Source organism: Neolamprologus multifasciatus, chromosome 11 (assembly GCF_963576455.1).
Source record: "Neolamprologus multifasciatus chromosome 11, fNeoMul1.2, whole genome shotgun sequence".
Lineage (NCBI taxonomy): Eukaryota > Metazoa > Chordata > Actinopteri > Cichliformes > Cichlidae > Neolamprologus > Neolamprologus multifasciatus.
In genome coordinates, this window is record NC_140449.1 from 30,896,179 (window position 1) to 30,914,164 (window position 17,986).

At 41.8% G+C, this 17,986-nt stretch overlaps 3 protein-coding genes across 4 annotated transcripts; all 3 read left to right on the plus strand.

Annotated features, from left to right (window-relative positions):
- The first annotated feature begins 2,081 nt into the window (after positions 1-2,081).
- On the plus strand, positions 2,082-5,843 carry LOC146508825 (histone-lysine N-methyltransferase set-1-like). The gene is made up of 4 exons (XM_085177821.1): positions 2,082-3,053; positions 3,137-3,299; positions 3,421-3,613; positions 4,548-5,843. Exons 1-4 carry the CDS (start codon positions 2,951-2,953, stop codon positions 4,674-4,676), a joined length of 588 nt encoding a protein of 195 aa, XP_085033947.1. The 5' UTR covers positions 2,082-2,950; the 3' UTR covers positions 4,677-5,843.
- Positions 5,844-9,087: 3,244 nt separating this feature from the next.
- LOC146508826 (uncharacterized) lies at positions 9,088-11,547 on the plus strand. Its single transcript, XM_085177820.1, has 2 exons — positions 9,088-9,313; positions 9,414-11,547. Exon 2 carries the CDS (start codon positions 9,717-9,719, stop codon positions 11,388-11,390), a length of 1,674 nt encoding a protein of 557 aa, XP_085033946.1. The 5' UTR covers positions 9,088-9,313; positions 9,414-9,716; the 3' UTR covers positions 11,391-11,547.
- Positions 11,548-16,987: 5,440 nt separating this feature from the next.
- LOC146508827 (uncharacterized) lies at positions 16,988-17,952 on the plus strand. 2 transcript variants are annotated; one of them, XM_085177823.1, is made up of 3 exons: positions 16,988-17,020; positions 17,191-17,288; positions 17,408-17,952. In XM_085177823.1, the coding sequence occupies exons 2-3, from the start codon at positions 17,217-17,219 to the stop codon at positions 17,795-17,797; spliced, it is 462 nt and encodes a 153-aa protein (XP_085033949.1). In that variant the 5' UTR covers positions 16,988-17,020; positions 17,191-17,216; the 3' UTR covers positions 17,798-17,952. The 2 variants fall into 2 exon arrangements, with proteins under 2 accessions (XP_085033949.1, XP_085033948.1); XM_085177822.1 differs by lacking the exon at positions 16,988-17,020 and having other exon boundaries at positions 17,027-17,288.
- The last annotated feature ends 34 nt before the right edge of the window (positions 17,953-17,986 follow it).

Consider the following 17,986-nt stretch of genomic DNA (forward strand, 5'->3'; position numbering starts at 1 on the left):
CGCCTCCAAGCACAAGTGTGCCATCTAAGTGTTCAGAGAGTGCACTGAAAAAACCGTGAAAGAATGAGGGATCATCAACATTTGGACCATATACACTTACAATACATAGCTTTTTATCAAGTATAGATAGTTTAATGATTAAGAATCTGCCCTCTGGATCTATAACTGTATCGAGTACTGTGAAATTAATTTTTTTATGGATTAAAATTGCTACTCCCCTTTGTCTAGAATTATAACAAGCTGAGAACACATTAGGAAACTCAGGTGTTTTGAGTTCATTCGAACCTCTAAGAGGTCTGTGGGTCTCTTGTAAAAGGACAACATCTGCCTGTAGTTTTTTGAGTTGGTTAAATATTTTTAACCTCTTTTCTCTGGAGCCAGCTCCATTTACATTCCATGTAACGAATCTTAGTGCACCCATAGATGTCTGTACATAACTAGGGGTGTACTCTGTGTGTGTCGCTTAGACAGGTGGAGAGAATACATCACTTGTTCATAAATAAGGAGAGGGAGAGAGAGAAAAAATGTGTGGCGAGATGCTCCCTGAGTCTGACTATGTGTTTGCATATTTACTAATATGAGTATGCTTGGCTTAAGTGTGTGTATCCTGTAGGTCTGTGTGCGCTGTCTGACTGATGTAAATGTGCTGCCGTTGAGCGCATGACTGTGCGTGATCGTGCAGTGAGTAAGTGTCGAAATAAATGATGTTGTTTGTGGATGAGTGTGGAAGCAGGTGATCGAAGCAGTGAAAGAAATAAAGAAAGAAACCAAGGACGAGGGTGAGCAGCATAAAAACAAGAGGGGGAAAAGAGAGAAAAAAAAAAAAAAACGAGAAGAGAGAAAAGAAAACGTAAACATTCCAATTAAATCACTGACGGAGAGTGACGGTGTTAATACTGCTATGAAATCACACTTAAGATGCGATTTGATACCGGTAAGTTAAACAGATGTTAATGCAAGTTAGTGTGAGTGGATAGGGAAAGGGTATAGAGGATTCTTATCTGGTCTGAAGTTAATACAGCCACGGAGTGATGTTGGGGTCGCGGTGGAGCTGTCCGTCCACGTACAGCCGGTCCACAGCGATGACAGCGCGGGAGCCTTTCTGGATGAAGCCGCGTCGAATTGGGAAGAGGACCCTGCGTCGTTCCAGGATCTCTTTGGGGAACTGATCGTTCACGCTGAAGTCCGTTCCTTTTAATTCCCTGCCGCGGCTTTTCACATGTTGCTTTTGTTTGAAGTGGCCGAATTTGGCCACGATAGGACGTGGTCTCCCGGCCGTAGCCCGAATGGGGCCGAGGCGATGCACCCTATCGAAGACGATGTTCTTCACCGTGTCCTCCGGCAGCTTCAGGTGGGTTTTGATGAAGCTTTTTACCGTGGTCTCCGCGTCCTCTCCAGCGGCTTCTGGAATACCAGAAAATACTAGATTATCACGCATGCTACGAGCTTGTAGATCAGTAACCGTTTCTTTTATTTTTTTATTTTCTCTATTGAGCTGGGTAACATTTTCTGTGAGAGATTTCACCGATTCCCTTAGCGTGGCATTTTCAGCAGCGAGCGTTTCCACTTGCTGCTGGCTGAACTCCAGGGATTCTCGCAAGCATTTAAATTCCCGGTGAAGAATCTCCACCAGGGACAGCCTTGCGTCGAAACTGGACAATCGCTTGTCGATTGACTCCAGTATGTCGGCAATATCTTTGCCAGCTGGCGATGTTGTGCCGGGGGAATCTGCCGGGCGTTGTCTTTTCGACGACGGCGTCTCAGATTTGGCCGGGGAAGCTGCACTCTGGGCCTTCTTCATCACGAGATCCTGAAAGCACTGATCAATATAATCTTGGAGAGCCTCTAAACTCTCCCCGTTGTTCTCCAGGGTGTTGGAGATTATTTAGACAAATATTGTTAGTTATGAGACAATTGATAAGTGTATTTGGTAATACTGAAGCTTAAAGAAATTTGTTCAAATCTAAACTACCATTTGCTTTAATTTTCCGCCAAAATCTCCGGCGTCTGACGTCAGTTACAACATGAGTCGCTTACCTTGACCGTCACTTCCGCTTACCTCTGCCTCTGTTCTCTTAATACACATTTTCAATACACACGGCCGGAAGTCATTGTGATTGGTAGGCTATATATATAGGTGGTACCTACAGGAAACGGCGCCACGACTTCGCGCGCGTGCCCTTTAACAAGTATATGTCAACGGCAATACGAAGACTGATTAAAAACACAAAGGTAAGCCTTTTTTAATGTAAAATGCACCATGACTTTAATACTATATGAAATTCTAGGTGCACAGGCCTATATTAAACTAGTTTAATTTATGCTTTATGGACTGTTAGTTAGTCTTTGAAGAAGTAAAACTGCCTCAGCGTTTGTCATTGAGTAAATAAAATAGGGCTGACGACTAACCACGTCAACGCGATACAGCGGGCTAACCCGTGTTAGGATTTACTCAGTGTTAAAGCATTATTGTGGCTTAAACGTGTTAATGCCGACATCGCGACTAACGTGATTAACAATTAAACCAGCGCAGTCTGAGTCAAAATCCCTGATGTCGCTGTCAGCTAATTTCAGGCAGTTTGTCCAATGTCTGTCCATTCTGCTGACAGCCCTAAAATAAAAGCAAGGGGTATAAGTGTATTTAATTGTGTTTTTATTTATATGCCTGAAGAAAAAACCTCTTACAGTTTTGATGCCTAAGCTTTCTCAGTACTTGTATCACTCTCTGCAGTCGCCATTACAGAAATGTCACATGTTGCCATTTTGAGAACTAGGCCTTTAACATTTTAAAAGAAGGCTTAAATTAGGACTATGAATAAGTCAGCTGTGTTTATGCTGTAAACTACACTACTGCTAGTTCTGCTACTACTGATGATGATGACAATGATGACGATAATCGTAATACTTTATATGCTTTGGTAATACAGGCAATCAAAACGTACAGGAGAACATGCGAAGGAAACACATTCCTCCACGGGAGGATGCAGTCTGTCATGTTTCTGCTGGAAGGGACAAACTGGGACTTGATATCCACTACATAAATGCCTTCAAAGGTAAGTTGGTCTTTAGTTTGGATTAGATTTGGAGTTTGTCACTTTGTCTTTTGTCACTCACTTGGTATGCCTCTGCAATTCAGGTCGGGGCATTTTCACGACTGTTCCATTCCAAAAAGGAGACTTCCTTTTGGAATACAGAGGTAAACTCATAACAAAAGAAGAATGTGAGTGGAGACACAGAGTTAATCATGACAGCCTGAAGGTGTTCATGTTTGAATTCAAGTTTGATGGAAAACTCTGGTGGTGCGTATTATATCAGTGTAGTTTGATTAAGATTAAATTACACATTGCTTTTGATTTATAAAAAAAAAAAGCTTCCTAACAAAAACTAGTTAAGCTAATACTTTTTTGCCTAATCCCACAGTGTGGATGCATCTCAAGAAGATGGTTCATTAGGCAGACTTGTCAACGACAACCACATCAGTCCAAGTGCTAAGATGAAAATATTAAATATCAATGGAAAGCCCCATCTATGCTTTTTTGCAAGCAGAGACATAAGTCCAGGCGAAGAAATAGACTATAATTATGGTGACTCGGATTGGCCCTGGAGATGCAAGGTATTTCTACAATTGTACTTTTTGGAACTGATAAATTGCATACCATAAGCCATTTTTACATTTGTACCTACTCAAATTGGCTTAACGTGACTTAGGGCATCTAGTTTTCCACTGAAATTGAGTATCACCTACTGTGCCTGGGGTCACTATAGCAATGCAGCCGAGCATCCAGTGATATAAATGCGACAGCAAGCATGGACGTCAAGTTGACAAAATGCCTGCTGCTCAGTCTATACTTTAGTGTTCAATTCAGGGATCACGCTGTTAATTTTGGTAGCCATTTCAAACATTTCAGAGTTTCAAAAATGATGGCTTGGATTTTCATGAAGGAGGCGCACTCATAACTTATCGAGTGACACCATTGACCAGCCACCTGGTGGCATTCAGTCTGTCTATGTCAAATTTTCTGATCACTTTGGATCACTTGGAACCTTGGTGCAGTAGTTACTGAAAAACTACATGGTACTATAACCTACTGGAAAAACAGGGGTAGGTACTAATGGAAAACAGGCAATTGTGATGGCTGCCACATCAAAGCCCTCTAAAAGCACTAAAAAAATATCAGCAGGTATGCAGAAATAAAAAATGGCTTTCGGTTTCTAAATTTTAACAGTGATTGATGTTTAATGTGATTCTAGCCTCTTTAGTTAGATTCAGTTTAAATTTTGTCCCTCGAGGATAAATGGGCCCTAGTGATAGTTCGTTGCTGCTACAGGTGATTGTTTTACTCCTTTAGCAATGGCTTAAAAAAGATTAAAGAAATCACACGGACTATTTTTCTCTTAATCATAGGGCCTTAAATTCTCTATACATGACAGTGAATATTTTAAAGACATTAGCTTGAAACTTATCTTTCTCATACAGTTTCTTTAATGTTTCAAAAGCCTCTTCAAAAATGCACTGTATTTTCATTTTCTATCTGTTACACACGAAGACTGAGACCAGCCAGATTCAGAAGACTGTGAGCTGCCTAAAGCCGCAACCAAACAGCATTCCAAACAATGATCTGGACCTGAAACATCCAGAGCCTGAAAGGGTAAATATAATCCAGTGTACCACTTAATGAACTAATAATTTAATCTATCATCATTCTTTATGGATGCTGTGTGTGTGTGTGTTTGGCAGTCACCTGGGTGTGATGTGATTTACATGGACCGTGGCTTGTAGGTCCTTTTCATTGTTTCAAAGTGCAAGTCTGGATAACATCTGAGTGTGTGTGTGTTAACCACCCAAATGTGACTTAGGAGGACCACACTGTTATTGGGGACTCCGTCAAAGTTTGCTTCATGGTGACATCACTCTGGTTTTAGGAGGGGTCTTCTCGTATTTTTTGACAGTTTGACCTACAGCATGCAGAACTGACTGCATGTGCTTTGTTTCTATGTTGAAATGGTGTGAAAGTCAGGCTTGAACATTAAGATAGATAGTACTATACAACTTCTTAACTTGTTTTAGGCACTTTTTACTGCTGTAGTGCATGGGTTCTCTCTGGCTGTGTACTCTGGCTTCTTCCCACAGTCCAAAGATGTAGCTTATGGGGTTAGGTTAACTGGTGATTCAAAACTGCCCTTTGGTGTGAATGCAAATGCTTGTCCTTCCATGTTAGACTGGTGATCTGTCCAGGTTGTACTGCCCTATGGTAGCTGGTATAGGCCCCAAACCTGCTACTCCACAATCCTGATAAGGATAAGTGGAAGAGGATGGATGATTGCAAAGGAATCAGTTGTTAATTGGAGTGACAGGCTGTCGCAGGGTATCACATTGACAGACTCTACCACACTCACACCTATGGGCAATTTAGAATTACCAGTCCAGCAAACCCCACTAACTGGATGTCTTTGGGCGGAAGCTGTAGTTGCCAGATACAACTCGGGTGAGAGGCATTGTACACCCATTATATTTGGAATAGGTTCCAGCCGCAAGGATAAGCAAATAAGGAAGGATTGTTTTTTTTATTTTGATTTTGTTTGTTTTTTTACTCTGACCCACCTCACACAGATAAGAATGCATGTGCCGTTTTTAAGAAGCTGCAGTGTATTAACTCAATTTGCTATTCTAGATAACAACAAAGTGAAAGAATCAATTCCCCTAATCCCAGTAAAATGGTTCCAGTAGAAAAAAGTGAAGAGGTCGATTGCGTTCAAATTTTATACTGGGATGAAGTGTATTAGTTGATATCTGCAACTGAATTGAAAACACCTCACCTTTCCAACTGTCCAAAACAAATAAATGTTGCAATATTTTGGTCTGGTGTGCACAACAATATCATCTTTGGACAAGTGCATTCAGTGTGTGGGACCGGTTTCCTCCTTCAAGTGGCTTGGCTATACAGCGGGGAAAATAAGTATTTGACACATCAGCATTTCCAGCAGTAAGGGGATTTCCAAGTGGACTATTGACACAACATTCCCACCAGATGTTGCCATCAAGCCAAACATTGAAGTCATACACACAAATCAGAACATTTAAGTATACAAGTTAAACCATAATAAATAAAGTGAAATGACACAGGGAATAAGTATTGAACACACTTTATTTAATACTTTGTAGAAAAGCCTTTGTTGGTGATTACAGCTTCTAGACGCCTCTTGTATGGATAGACCAGTCGTCTGCATTGCTCAGGAGTGATTCTGGCCCATTCCTCCACACAAACGGTCTTTAAATCGTGGAGGTTCCTTGGGCCTCTTCTATGAACCTTAATCTTCAGTTCTCTCCATAGATTCTCTATGGGATTTAGGTCAGGTGATTGACTGGGCCATTCAAGCAACTTGATTTTCTTTCTTTGGAACCACTTCATTGTTTCCTTGGCCTTGTGTTTGGGATCATTGTCTTGCTGGAATGTCCACCCTCTTTTCATTTTTAGCTTCCTGGTAGATGGCAGCAGATTCTTATCCAGAATGTCCCGGTACATCGCTCCATTCATCCTGCCTTCAATGATATGAAGTCTGCCAGTACCCCTTGCTGAAAAGCAGCCCCAAACCATGATGCTTCCACCCCCAAACTTAACTGTTGGTATGGTGTTCTTGGGGTGGTGAGCAGTGCCATTTCTCCTCCAAACATGGTGTGTAGAATGACTGCCAAAAAGTTCTATTTTGCTTTCATCTGACCATACTATAGTCTCCCAATAATCCACAGGCTTCTCCAAATGCTGTTGCGCAAATTTTAACCGAGCCTTGACATGCTTTTTGTTCAGCAATGGAGTCTTGCGTGGTGAGCGTGCATGGATGCCATGGCGGGTCAGTGCATTGCTTATAGTTTTCTTTGACACAACAGTACCTGCTGATGCAAGGTCTTCCTGAAGTTCTGTCCGAGTGGTTCTTGGCTCTTGGAGTACTCTCCTGATTATTCTGTGGACTCCTCGGACAGGGATCTTGCGTGGAGCACCTGATCGTGGCTGGTTTATGGTGAACTGATGCTCTTTCCATTTCCGGATAATGGCCCCCACAGTGCTCACAGGAACATTCAGCATTCTGGAAATGCGCCTATAACCATTCCCATCACAATGCTTTTCAACGATGAGATTACGCAGATCTTGTGAGAGTTCTTTGCCTTTACCCATCATGAAGTCTTTCCTGTGTGCCTTCTGGGTAATGAGGGGCCTTTATGGGCCATCAATTAGGACTACAGCAGCTGATTCCAGTTAGTACTGATAGGGGACTGGGTTTCTCCATCAATACTGACAGATTTCAGGTGATCTCCTGGCTTTCTATGTCATTTTGCCCCTTGTTATCTTCATGTATTCAATACTTATTCCCTGTGTCATTTCACTTTATTTATTATGGTTTAACTTGTATACTTAAATGTTCTGATTTGTGTGTATGACTTCAATGTTTGGCTTGATGGCAACATCTGGTGGGAATGTTGTGTCAATAGTCCACTTGGAAATCCCCTTACTGCTGGAAATGCTGATGTGTCAAATACTTATTTTCCCCGCTGTAAGTGCAAAGGTGAGACATTTAGTGAATAGGTACAGTATATAGTAAAAAGCATTAATAGAGTTCAACAAGTTAAGACTAGCTGAAATGAACACTGCTCCCTTTTTAATCAGTGGGTGGTCACGTCTAATTAAAGAAATGTAGTATTACCTCTTTGGTGCAGGACCTTGTAAAAGTGGTATACTTGGGATTGTCCTCAATTCCCCATTCCATAACATAAACTGCTCAAAATAATAAAGGGAACACTTAAACAATGCGATGTAACTCCAAGTCAGTCACACTTCTGTGAAATCAAACTGTTCACTTAGGAAGTAACACTGACAACCAGTTTCACATGCTGTTTTGCAAATAGAGTAGACAACAAGTGGAAATTATAGTCAATTCACCATAATAAAGAAGTGGTTCTGCAGGTGGTGACCACAGACCACTTCTCAGCACCTATGCTTTCTGGCTGATGTTATGGTCACTTTTGAATGCTGGCGGTTCATTTTAGTGGTAGCATGAGACAGAGTCTACAACCCACACAAGTGGCTCAGGTAGTGCAGCTCATCTAGCGTAGCACATCAATGTGAGCTGTGGCAAGAAGGTTTGCTGTGTCTGTTAGTGTAGTGTCCAGAGCATGGAGGTGCTACCTGGATGTGGAGTAGGCCATAGGAGGGCAACAACCCAGCAGCAGGACCGCTACCTCCACCTTTGTGCAAGGAGGAAGAAGAGGAGCCCTGCACAATGACCTCAAACAGGCCACAAATGTGCATCTGTCTGCTCAAATGGTCAGAAACTGACTTCATGAGGGTGGCTTGAGGGTCCAGCATCCACAGGTGGGGATTGAGCTTGCAGCCCAACACCATGCAGGATGTTTGGCATTTGCCAGAAAACACAAAGTTTGGAAACTTCGGCACTGGCACCCTATGCTCCTCACAGCTGAAAGGAGGTTCAAACTGAGCACGTGACAGTCTGGAGATGCCGTGGGGAACGTTCTGCTGCCTGCAACATCCTCCAGCATGATCATATTGGCAGTGGGTCAGTAATGGTGTGGGGTGGCATTTCTGTGCCTGCCAGAGAGCCTGACTGTCATTGGGTAACAAGATGAGATCCTTGGACCCTTTGTGAGGCCACGTGCTGGTGCGTTTGGCCCTGGGGTCCACCTAATGCGAGACGACACTGGACCTCATGTGGCTGGAGTATGTCAGCAGTTCCTCCATGACAAAGGCATTGATGCTATGGACTGGCCTGCCTGTTCCCCAGACCTGAATCCAATTGAGCACATCTGGGACATCATGTCTCACTCCATCCACCACAAACTGTCCAGGGGTTGGCGGATGCTTTAGTCCGGGTCTTGGAGGAGCTCCTTCAGGAGACCGTCCGCCACCTCATCACGAGCATACCCAGGCATTGTAGGGAAGTCATACAGGCATCTGGAGGCCACACGCATTCAACTGCACACTTTCATGCCATTCAACTACCTAAAGAACAAAATATTTAATAAGAATAATTCATTCATTCACATCTGGGATGTCCTTTTTTTTGGGGGGGGGGGGGGAATAGCAGTGTATGTGTAGTTATTAAAATATCCTTAAGTGTGAATAGTTTTTTTTTTTTTTCAGCATTTGACATTACTGCAATGCTTTGACAAAAAACTACTTCACTTAAATAGAACTGCAAAGCTAAATTAAGTCTATCAAAATGTGTTTCAGTTTGTTTAGGGGTCTGGCACAAATCCTGCCTTGCAAAATTGGCAAATCAGAATTGTCACCAGTCAACACAGGTGTGTATCCCATTCATATTTGGCTCGACTTTTTTTCAGTTTATTTTTTACCTGTCTAAAGTATTGATCAATTAAAATAACTTTTATTCCTACATTCCAGAAAGAAGAAATTTCTGAATATTCAGGGGAGGATGGATTGCCACATTCAGTTCTGGATCAAATATCAAGCGATGATGATGGCAACCACAGCATATCAGAAGAAGAATATGTGCCAGATTCAGAGTCATATGATGAAGATTCAGATGAAGACATCTCATTATTGCCAAGCACATCAAAAGGTCTGCTATGCCAAGATGACATCTCCAAAGCGCATGAACAATCAGATTCAACGAATTTAATCCACAACTTGACAAAGGACAAGCCAGAAGATAAAAGTGAGCTTTGCGAAACTGAATCAGAAAAAATGACTTTAAGTAAAAGAAATTACTGCTATTTTTGTGGCAAACCACAAGCTAAAATTTCCCGCCGCCTGAAAACGCACAAAACGGCTCCTGATGTTGTGCATGCATTTTCCCTGCCTAGAGACTCAAACGAGCGTAAAAGCCTGTTAGAGAAATTGAGAAATAAGGGAAATTTTAAGCATAATGCTGCAGTTTTGCATGGTGAAGTGGGACCACTGAAAGTGAAGAGAAGACCCAAGATTAAAGCAGTAGAGGGAAAGTTTGCTCATTGCTTTTATTGTCAAGGGATGTATGTTTGCAAGGATCTTTGGAGACATGTCCGCAGATGTCCTAACAAACCAAAAGATGACACGGATAAAGAACCTGGAAGAACCAAAGTACTCGGCCTGGCTTTAACTCTGGAGTCTCAGTGTTATCTGCAGGTGTCAAGTGGAGTGTGGAAGGTTCTTGCTGTTATGAAACAAGATGAGATTGCCTCAGCTGTGCAAAATGACTTTTCTGTTATTCAGTTTGCCCAGTCCCTCTACAATAAACATGGACAAGACCCTACAAAGTATGATTATATACGACAGAAGCTTCGTGAAGCGGGACGTTTGTTGTTGTGTCTGCGTACAGAATTCTCAGTGCATAACATGGAAGAAGCTATTAAGCCTGCTAACTTCCAGAGAGTTGTGCAAGCAGTAAAGAAAGTTTCAGGTTTTGATGAAGAGACACTGTCATACAAAACTCCAAGCCTTGCGCTGAAACTGGGACATACACTGCATAAAATGTCTGACATTATCCATTGTCGTGCCCTCATGACAGAGGATGAAGCCCTAATCAAGTCCACTGATGCGTTCAAGAAGTTGTATGTCTCCAAATGGTCCGAGATGGTGTCTCACCGTGCCTTGAACACATTGAGTGAGGCAAAGTTTAACAAGCCATCAACATTGCCCTTTACAGAAGATGTTCGGATTCTCCATCACTACCTTCAAAACTCTGCAGAAAGTGCCTTTTGCAGCTTGGAGAACGAAGCCACAGCTCAGAATTATGCCCAACTTGCACAAGTTACACTCTCACAAATCATTGTGTTCAATCAAAGACGTTCTGGAGAGGTTTCAAAGATGCGCCTCAAAAGTTTTCTTGAAATAGACAAAACAGCACTCCACACAGATGTTGCCATGGGGCTCTCAGAAATGGAACAGAGACTCTGTAACTATTTCTGTAGAATAGAAATAATGGGAAAAAGGGACAGAAATGTTCCAGTTCTGCTAACACCAAGCATGCTGGATGCTCTGTCACTACTGGTTAGTAGGAGGCCTGACTGTGGTATTTGTGCCACTAATATCTACCTCTTTGCAAGACCCCGATCAATGAGTCATTACAGAGGAATGGACTCCTTGCGTGTTCATGCACACCAGTGTGGAGCAAAGCAGCCTGAGTATCTAAGATCGACACAGCTCAGAAAACATGTTGCCACACTCTCACAAGTCCTTAATTTGAAAAACAACAAACTTGATCAGGTTGCAGATTTCCTGGGTCATGATATCCGCGTTCACCGCGAATTCTACAGATTACCAGTTCCCACAACACAGCTGGCCAAGATTTCCAAACTGCTTTTAACACTGGAAAAAGGACATCTTTCCCAGATCCAGGGGAAATCACTGGATGAGATCGAAATTGAAGGTTTGTATTGAAAGGAGCAAATATTAGGGCAGTAGTTGAATATAATGCTTTATCTACAGAATTAAAACCTAAAAGCACAGACCATTCTGTTAAATGTCCATGATTTAAGGTTCTTGAAGTCTATTGTTTCATCACTTTGCAACATTTGGCAAACTGCAGAGTGGTGGCCTTAAATAGTAAAACTATGTACTATAATTTCCAGTATTTGTTCTGTATTTTGTCATATCTCATTGTTAATGTGAGGTTTTTGGGGGGTTAATTTAATTACAGTTAATTACAGAAGTAGTTTGTATTTCATAATTTTTACATTTAATTTATTTAGTTTTTTTTTTTGACAGGTTCTTATTTTAATATATATTTTTTGACAGGTTATATTTAAAATAAAAAATTATAAATGCATATTTTCTCCCCTTAATATTTACCTTTAAACTATTAAAATTCATTTTAAATGTTTTTAGTTTTTCTGTTTTCTATATTTTTATATTTCTGTGGGAAGCGTGGGCATTAAAATTAATGTTCAGATTCAAGAACACTAATAAAATGATGTTCCAGTAATCCTGTGTCCTGTCAGATGTGTATTCATGGTAATGATGAGCTATTTAAAAATTACATCATTGTCCCTTTAAAGACCCAGTATTGGTTTTTTTGGACCTCATAAAACACATCGTTGTCTGAAGTGACCCAAATTTTTTTCAGATTTTTTCAAACACTTTAACCTCGCTCCCTTGGCTCTAAGTCCTCTGAAAACGGTAGTCCACTTAAACCACCACCGAGCGGATTGACATAGTATAGTCTATCCATACCACATAGACCCGTGTCTGTGTGTGTGTGTGTGTGTGTGTTAGCAGTTTGTTTAAATGAAAAGGACAAATCATTGCTCCTTCTCAATTTTCTACTGTCACCTACTATTTTGGCAACACCGAACCTCCATAAGTTTACATGCAGTGTTTTTAAAAAGAAAAGAAAAAATCTCCCAAGGTCTCTATATTCTCTTCCCTCCTTTTACACCGGTTTCTAAAAAATAAATAAATAAATAAACAGGGTTCCTAAAAGATGCAAAACAGAACTCACTAAGCTGAATACTTCATCTATTTGTCAGTCCTGAATGGGCTTAGTTTGACATATTCATTATATTTTTCCTCCCTACAGTATACCTTAAAAACCATAAAAAACATACATGTGACATTCAGTAAAATTTATTAAGATAGTAGGATGTCAGAATTGCTTTCAAATGGGGACATTAAGGCCTGTTGGCGCATAGGTCCCCAATCTGTCCATCCATCCTCCTTCGCTGACTGTCAGACCAACCCAGATTAGTCTGAAGACCCATGATTTTCAAAGCCTCTTCTGTGTGTTCGCGAAAATGGGTAGCTATCAGGGTGCCAGGGCTGTGTGCCCGAATGGCATATAAATGATATTGAGGGCAATCTCGCATACTAGCCCCAGTTTCTCCCGCATACATGAAACCACACACACTACACTGAATGGCATAAACCAGGTTTTTGGAATCAAGTGAGAATTTGCCCAACCGGGGGAAGGATGCGCCAATGCCACATTTGGAGGCAATGACGTCACGGCAACGCGACGAAGGCTGTCCGAATCCAAAGACTACGCAAAATGTGGCGACAAATGCGTCCTACTTTGCCCTGAATTCTAAGGATGGGTCCGATGTATCCTTCATGTCCTACTATATTCAGGAGTCATTGCGGGCCACCTGCCGCATAAATTCCGAACCAGTAGAAGGATTTTGGATCAGAATAATGGCGAGCGTGACAAGAATCTGAGGAATCTGCATTCAAAAGTAAGTACTTGAAAATCTGGTGTTACAAAAGTGAAACCCCCGTAGCGGTTCTGTTGGTAGTCTCTGGGCATATGCCTGTGTTTAGCTTATAATCCATAGAATCCCCGTGATAGATTGCACGTGAACTAGTATGGAGGCCCCAGCAGTTTGTCATGCATTGCCACTCACATACAGCTACATTATATCTTGCTAATTAATTGGTCTGTGATACGTTGCAGGGAACAAAGAGCAAACAAGTCTCCTCATCAGATTGCGAGGCGAAAACGACCACCTCTTCACTGGGGTAAGTAAGTAAGTAAGTAAGTAAACTTTATTTATTAAGCGCTTTTCGCAGACAGACAATCACAAAGTGCTGTACACAAATATTAAAATAAACAGTAAAATCAATAAACATTATATACAATGTAAAAGATCAAATATAAATAATGTAAAAATATAAAATATGTAGATCAACGAAAGGCTTGTTTGAACAGAAGGGTTTTTAGCTGTTTTTTGAAAGAATCCACAGAGTCAAGCAAACGTAATTGTAGTGGCAAACTGTTCCACAGCCTTGGTGCAACAGACTGAAAGGCTCTGTCCCCTTTTGTCTTCAGTCGTGTACGGGGAACAACTAAGAGACTCTGAGTCTGTGAGCGGAGATGACGAGCAGCAGTGTATTTTATAAGAAGCTTGGATAAGTAATCTGGAGCCTGGCCATTTAGTGCTCTGTATGTTAAAACAAGAATTTTAAAGTGAATTCTAAACTCTATTGGGAGCCAATGTAAAGAATATAAGATAGGAGTAATGTGAACACGCTTGGTAGAGCGAGTCAGTAATCTGGCTGCTGCGTTTTGTATGGCTTGGAGGCGAGAAAGAGATGATTTATCCAAGCTAGTAAACAGGGAGTTACAGTAATCTAATCGTGATGACACAAAAGCATGAATGAGTTTTTCCAATTCAGCTGAGGAAACCATGTGTCGCAGTTTAGATATGTTTCTTAAATGATAGAAACAGGAACGAGACAAAGATTTTACATGGGAGTCAAGGCCCAGAGAAGAGTCAAATATTACACCGAGATTTCGAATATTTGACTTGACAGATGGACAGAAAGAGGCAAGAACCTGACTGATTTTAGAATGTAGCTCAGGAGGAGCTATGATCATGGTCTCGGTCTTGTTAGTATTTAGAACGAGGTAGTTGCTTGAAAGCCAATCAGAAACCTGGGTTAAGCACTGGACTAGGGTGGACAGCCTATCCAGCTGATGAGGCTTAAAGGACACATGGAGCTGAATGTCATCAGCATAAAAATGATAAGACAGGTCGCTAAAAGATTGAATGATACCAGCTAAAGGAAGCATATAAAAAGAAAATAGTAATGGACCTAAAACTGAGCCCTGTGGGACACCACAGGTCAGGGCAGCAGTGTTAGAGGAGAACCTATCAGTCCTAACAGAAAAGGTCCTGTCTGATAAATATGAAGAAAACCAGTCTAGGGCAGAGCCAGATATACCAGCCAAAACCTTGAGCCTGTTAAGTAGGATTTTGTGGTCGATGGTGTCAAAGGCAGCGCTGAGATCAAGCAAAATGATCACAGAACAGTTCCCTGCGTCAGATGCCATTAACAGATCATTATAGACTCTTAAGAGAGCGGTCTCTGTAGAGTGCTGCTTTTGAAAGCCAGACTGAAAAGGGTCAAGGATGTGTATTTTACATAATAGAGACCTGAACTGATTTTCAACAATTTTTTCAAGTAATTTACTTACAAATGGCAATTTTGAAATAGGTCGGTAATTACTAACAGAGGTAGGATCAAGATTCTGTTTTTTTAACAGAGGAGTTACCTCAGCATGTTTAAAATAAGATGGAACACAGCCTTGCCTCAGTGAACTGTTGATGATGGATAGTAATGTAGGACCAATGCTGGTGATAGACCCAGACAGGACAGAGGGAGGTAATGTATCTAAGGAGCATGATGAGGATTTCATTTTACCTAAAACTATAATTAGGTCATTTAGTGTGATTGGAGAAAAGGAGGTAAATGATCCAAGACAGCAAGGGGTATCTTCATAAGGGGAGGCATTGGAGGAAATTGTGGATTTCAAGTCCATCACCTTATTTACAAAGTAATTAAGGAAAGTATTACAATCTTCATCAGAAAGCAACAGAGCATGCTGGGTTGGAGGAGAAACAATACTGTTGATGGTATCAAATAGAATTCTTGAATTATTTTTGTGACGATTTATAAGCTTATTGAAGTAAGAGGATCTGGCCTCTTTGACTGATTCATTATATAGGTAAAGTAGTTCTTTGAAGTGATCACGATGGACAGTCAGACCGGTGGACTTCCACAGACGCTCTGCTTTTCGATAAGAGCGTCGAAGACCACGAGTCTGATTATCTAACCATGGTGTCCGGGAATTAACAGAGCAATAACTGGTTTTGAGAGGAGCAACCTGATTTAGAATGGCAAGACAGTGTTCATTAAAATAATTAGTTAAAAGCTCAACCTCGTTAGAGGAACTTTTAAAATTAAAAAGAGAAGAAAACTTTAAAATGACAGAGTCATCAATAAAGCGCCTGCGCCTAGTAGAACCTTGAGGATGGGACTCTGAATTAACAGATACAGTAAAAGAAACTGACTTATGGTCACTAAAAACAACTTCATTTAAATTCATGTGGTCAAGGGAAACACCATAGGTGAAGACCAAGTCCAGAGTGTGCCCAGCCGTATGAGTAGGCCCTGCTACATGCTGAACAAAGTTGAAAGAGTCCATAATGCTCAGGAACTCCTTAGTGGTACTGTTTGTTAAGTCATCCACATGAATGTTGAAATCTCCAACAATGATGACCTTGCCCATTTTAATAGTGGAAGTTAAAAAGTCTTGTAGGTCTGACAAAAAAGATGCAGCAGACCCAGGTGGACGATAAATAAGAATGCCGTATATGGGCTGTTCTCTTCCAATTTTTATCATAAGCATCTCAAAGGAGTTGTAGCAGCTTGAAGAAATCATCTGGCATAAAAAAGTATTTTTAAAAATTACAGCTGTTCCACCTCCTCGTCCAGATATCCGAGGTGCACAGAGAAATGAGCAGTCAGCGGGACAAAGCTCTAAGAGATGTGAGACTTCATTCTCACGCTGCCACGTCTCAGAGATAAACATGAAGTCAAGCTTCTCAGAGCAGAACAAGTCATTTAAAATATAGGACTTATTGGCGATTGAGCGGGCATTAATTAACATCCATTTAAGGCTGCGACTCACCAGGACAGGGGTAGAGTTTCCAAGGACAGAGTCCGCGCTATGCGGTAAGCCGCGCAGCAAAGCAGGGTTCCTGCCGCGATGAGGCTTGGCTTTCCAAGCTTTCAGATGACAGCCTGGGTGGTAAACATAGTGGGCTGTGGGGATTAATCCAGTTCCGACAAGTTCCAGCCGAATCTCACCGGTAGCAACCCAGGAATAAAGCCCCCGAAGGTCCATCTCTTTCCGAAGACGACGGAGCAGGACGTGAAAGCCGGCTCGCTTCCCTCGCTTTCTCCGACGAGGCCTCTGAAGCAAAAGTGAGCTGACCGGCAAGAGTGGAGGTAGACCTGGTGCTGCGTCGCGCTCTAACGGCGGTAGGAAAACAGCCTCGTTTCGTTGACTCTGAAGGCTATCCATTGCAGATTTGATCGCTAGCAACGTATGACGATCATAAATCCGAAGGGAGGTGACACCAGAAAAAACTGTAACAAAAACACATGCATAGCATAAAAAATAAACAAACACACGGACGAAGGCAGCGGCACAGCCAAACACAGGCGCCATCTTGACCTTCGACCATGTAATGCCATGGGGTGAAGAATTCTGCCACTGTGGCATGGAGGTACAAGAACAAATCAATTCACACCCATATATGAGTGTAGTTTCATGAACCCTCATGCTGCACAGAACCTGTGATGTCCATTCGGTATCACTCTGGCGTGCTGATGTGCAAACATTCGGATGTGGGGATCAACATAGTTGCCAAGGTTTCTGTCTGCTCTTATTTTTCAGGTGTGATCAGGACTATACTGGAGAAGATGGGCTTGCAGGGGACAGTCACCCCCTTGCAGGCAAGGAAAAAGTGGGATAACCTCAAGACAAAATACAAAGTATGTTGTTCTCAAACAGATAAGTCACGAGGACGCAAGTTAGTAAATGTACACCTGCTAAGAAGTGTTGTGGTGTTATCATGTGTTAACTGTCGTGTTTTTATTTCCCCTGCCTTTAGGACTGCAAGTATCCAGGGTCAGGAGAGGGTGTAAGTGGGAAGCCCACTGCTGCCACTTGGCCCTGGTATGCCCTCATGGACGAGGTAATAGGACAGAGGCCGTCCATCAGGCCCCCTGTCCTACTGTCCACTCTCCCTGAGGACACTCCAGGGCCAAGTTCAGCAGTGGGTGACCAGAACGTAGCAGAATCTGACACTGACGAGGGAGACAGTCAGCCACTGACAACAGCAAGGAAGAGGAAACGGAATCGGGATAACGAGCTGCTCAACCTCATCAGGGAGGACATGCAGCAACAAAGGGGGAGGCAGAGGAAAAATGCTGAACGTCTTGTATTAGACAGTCACTCTGTTCAAAATGTGAGAGAGACTTCGTCAGGAACCGTGGCATAACACTAACAAAAAGGAACAGCCGCTAAACGATTAATCAACTTACAAAAATATCAACACAGATGTTTGACGTATATGTCATGTTTGCAAAAACCACTTGTTCTTGTTTGAAATAAACTTGAGCATTTACCAGCAGTTTGGCTGTTATATATATATATATATATATATATATATATATATATATATATATAT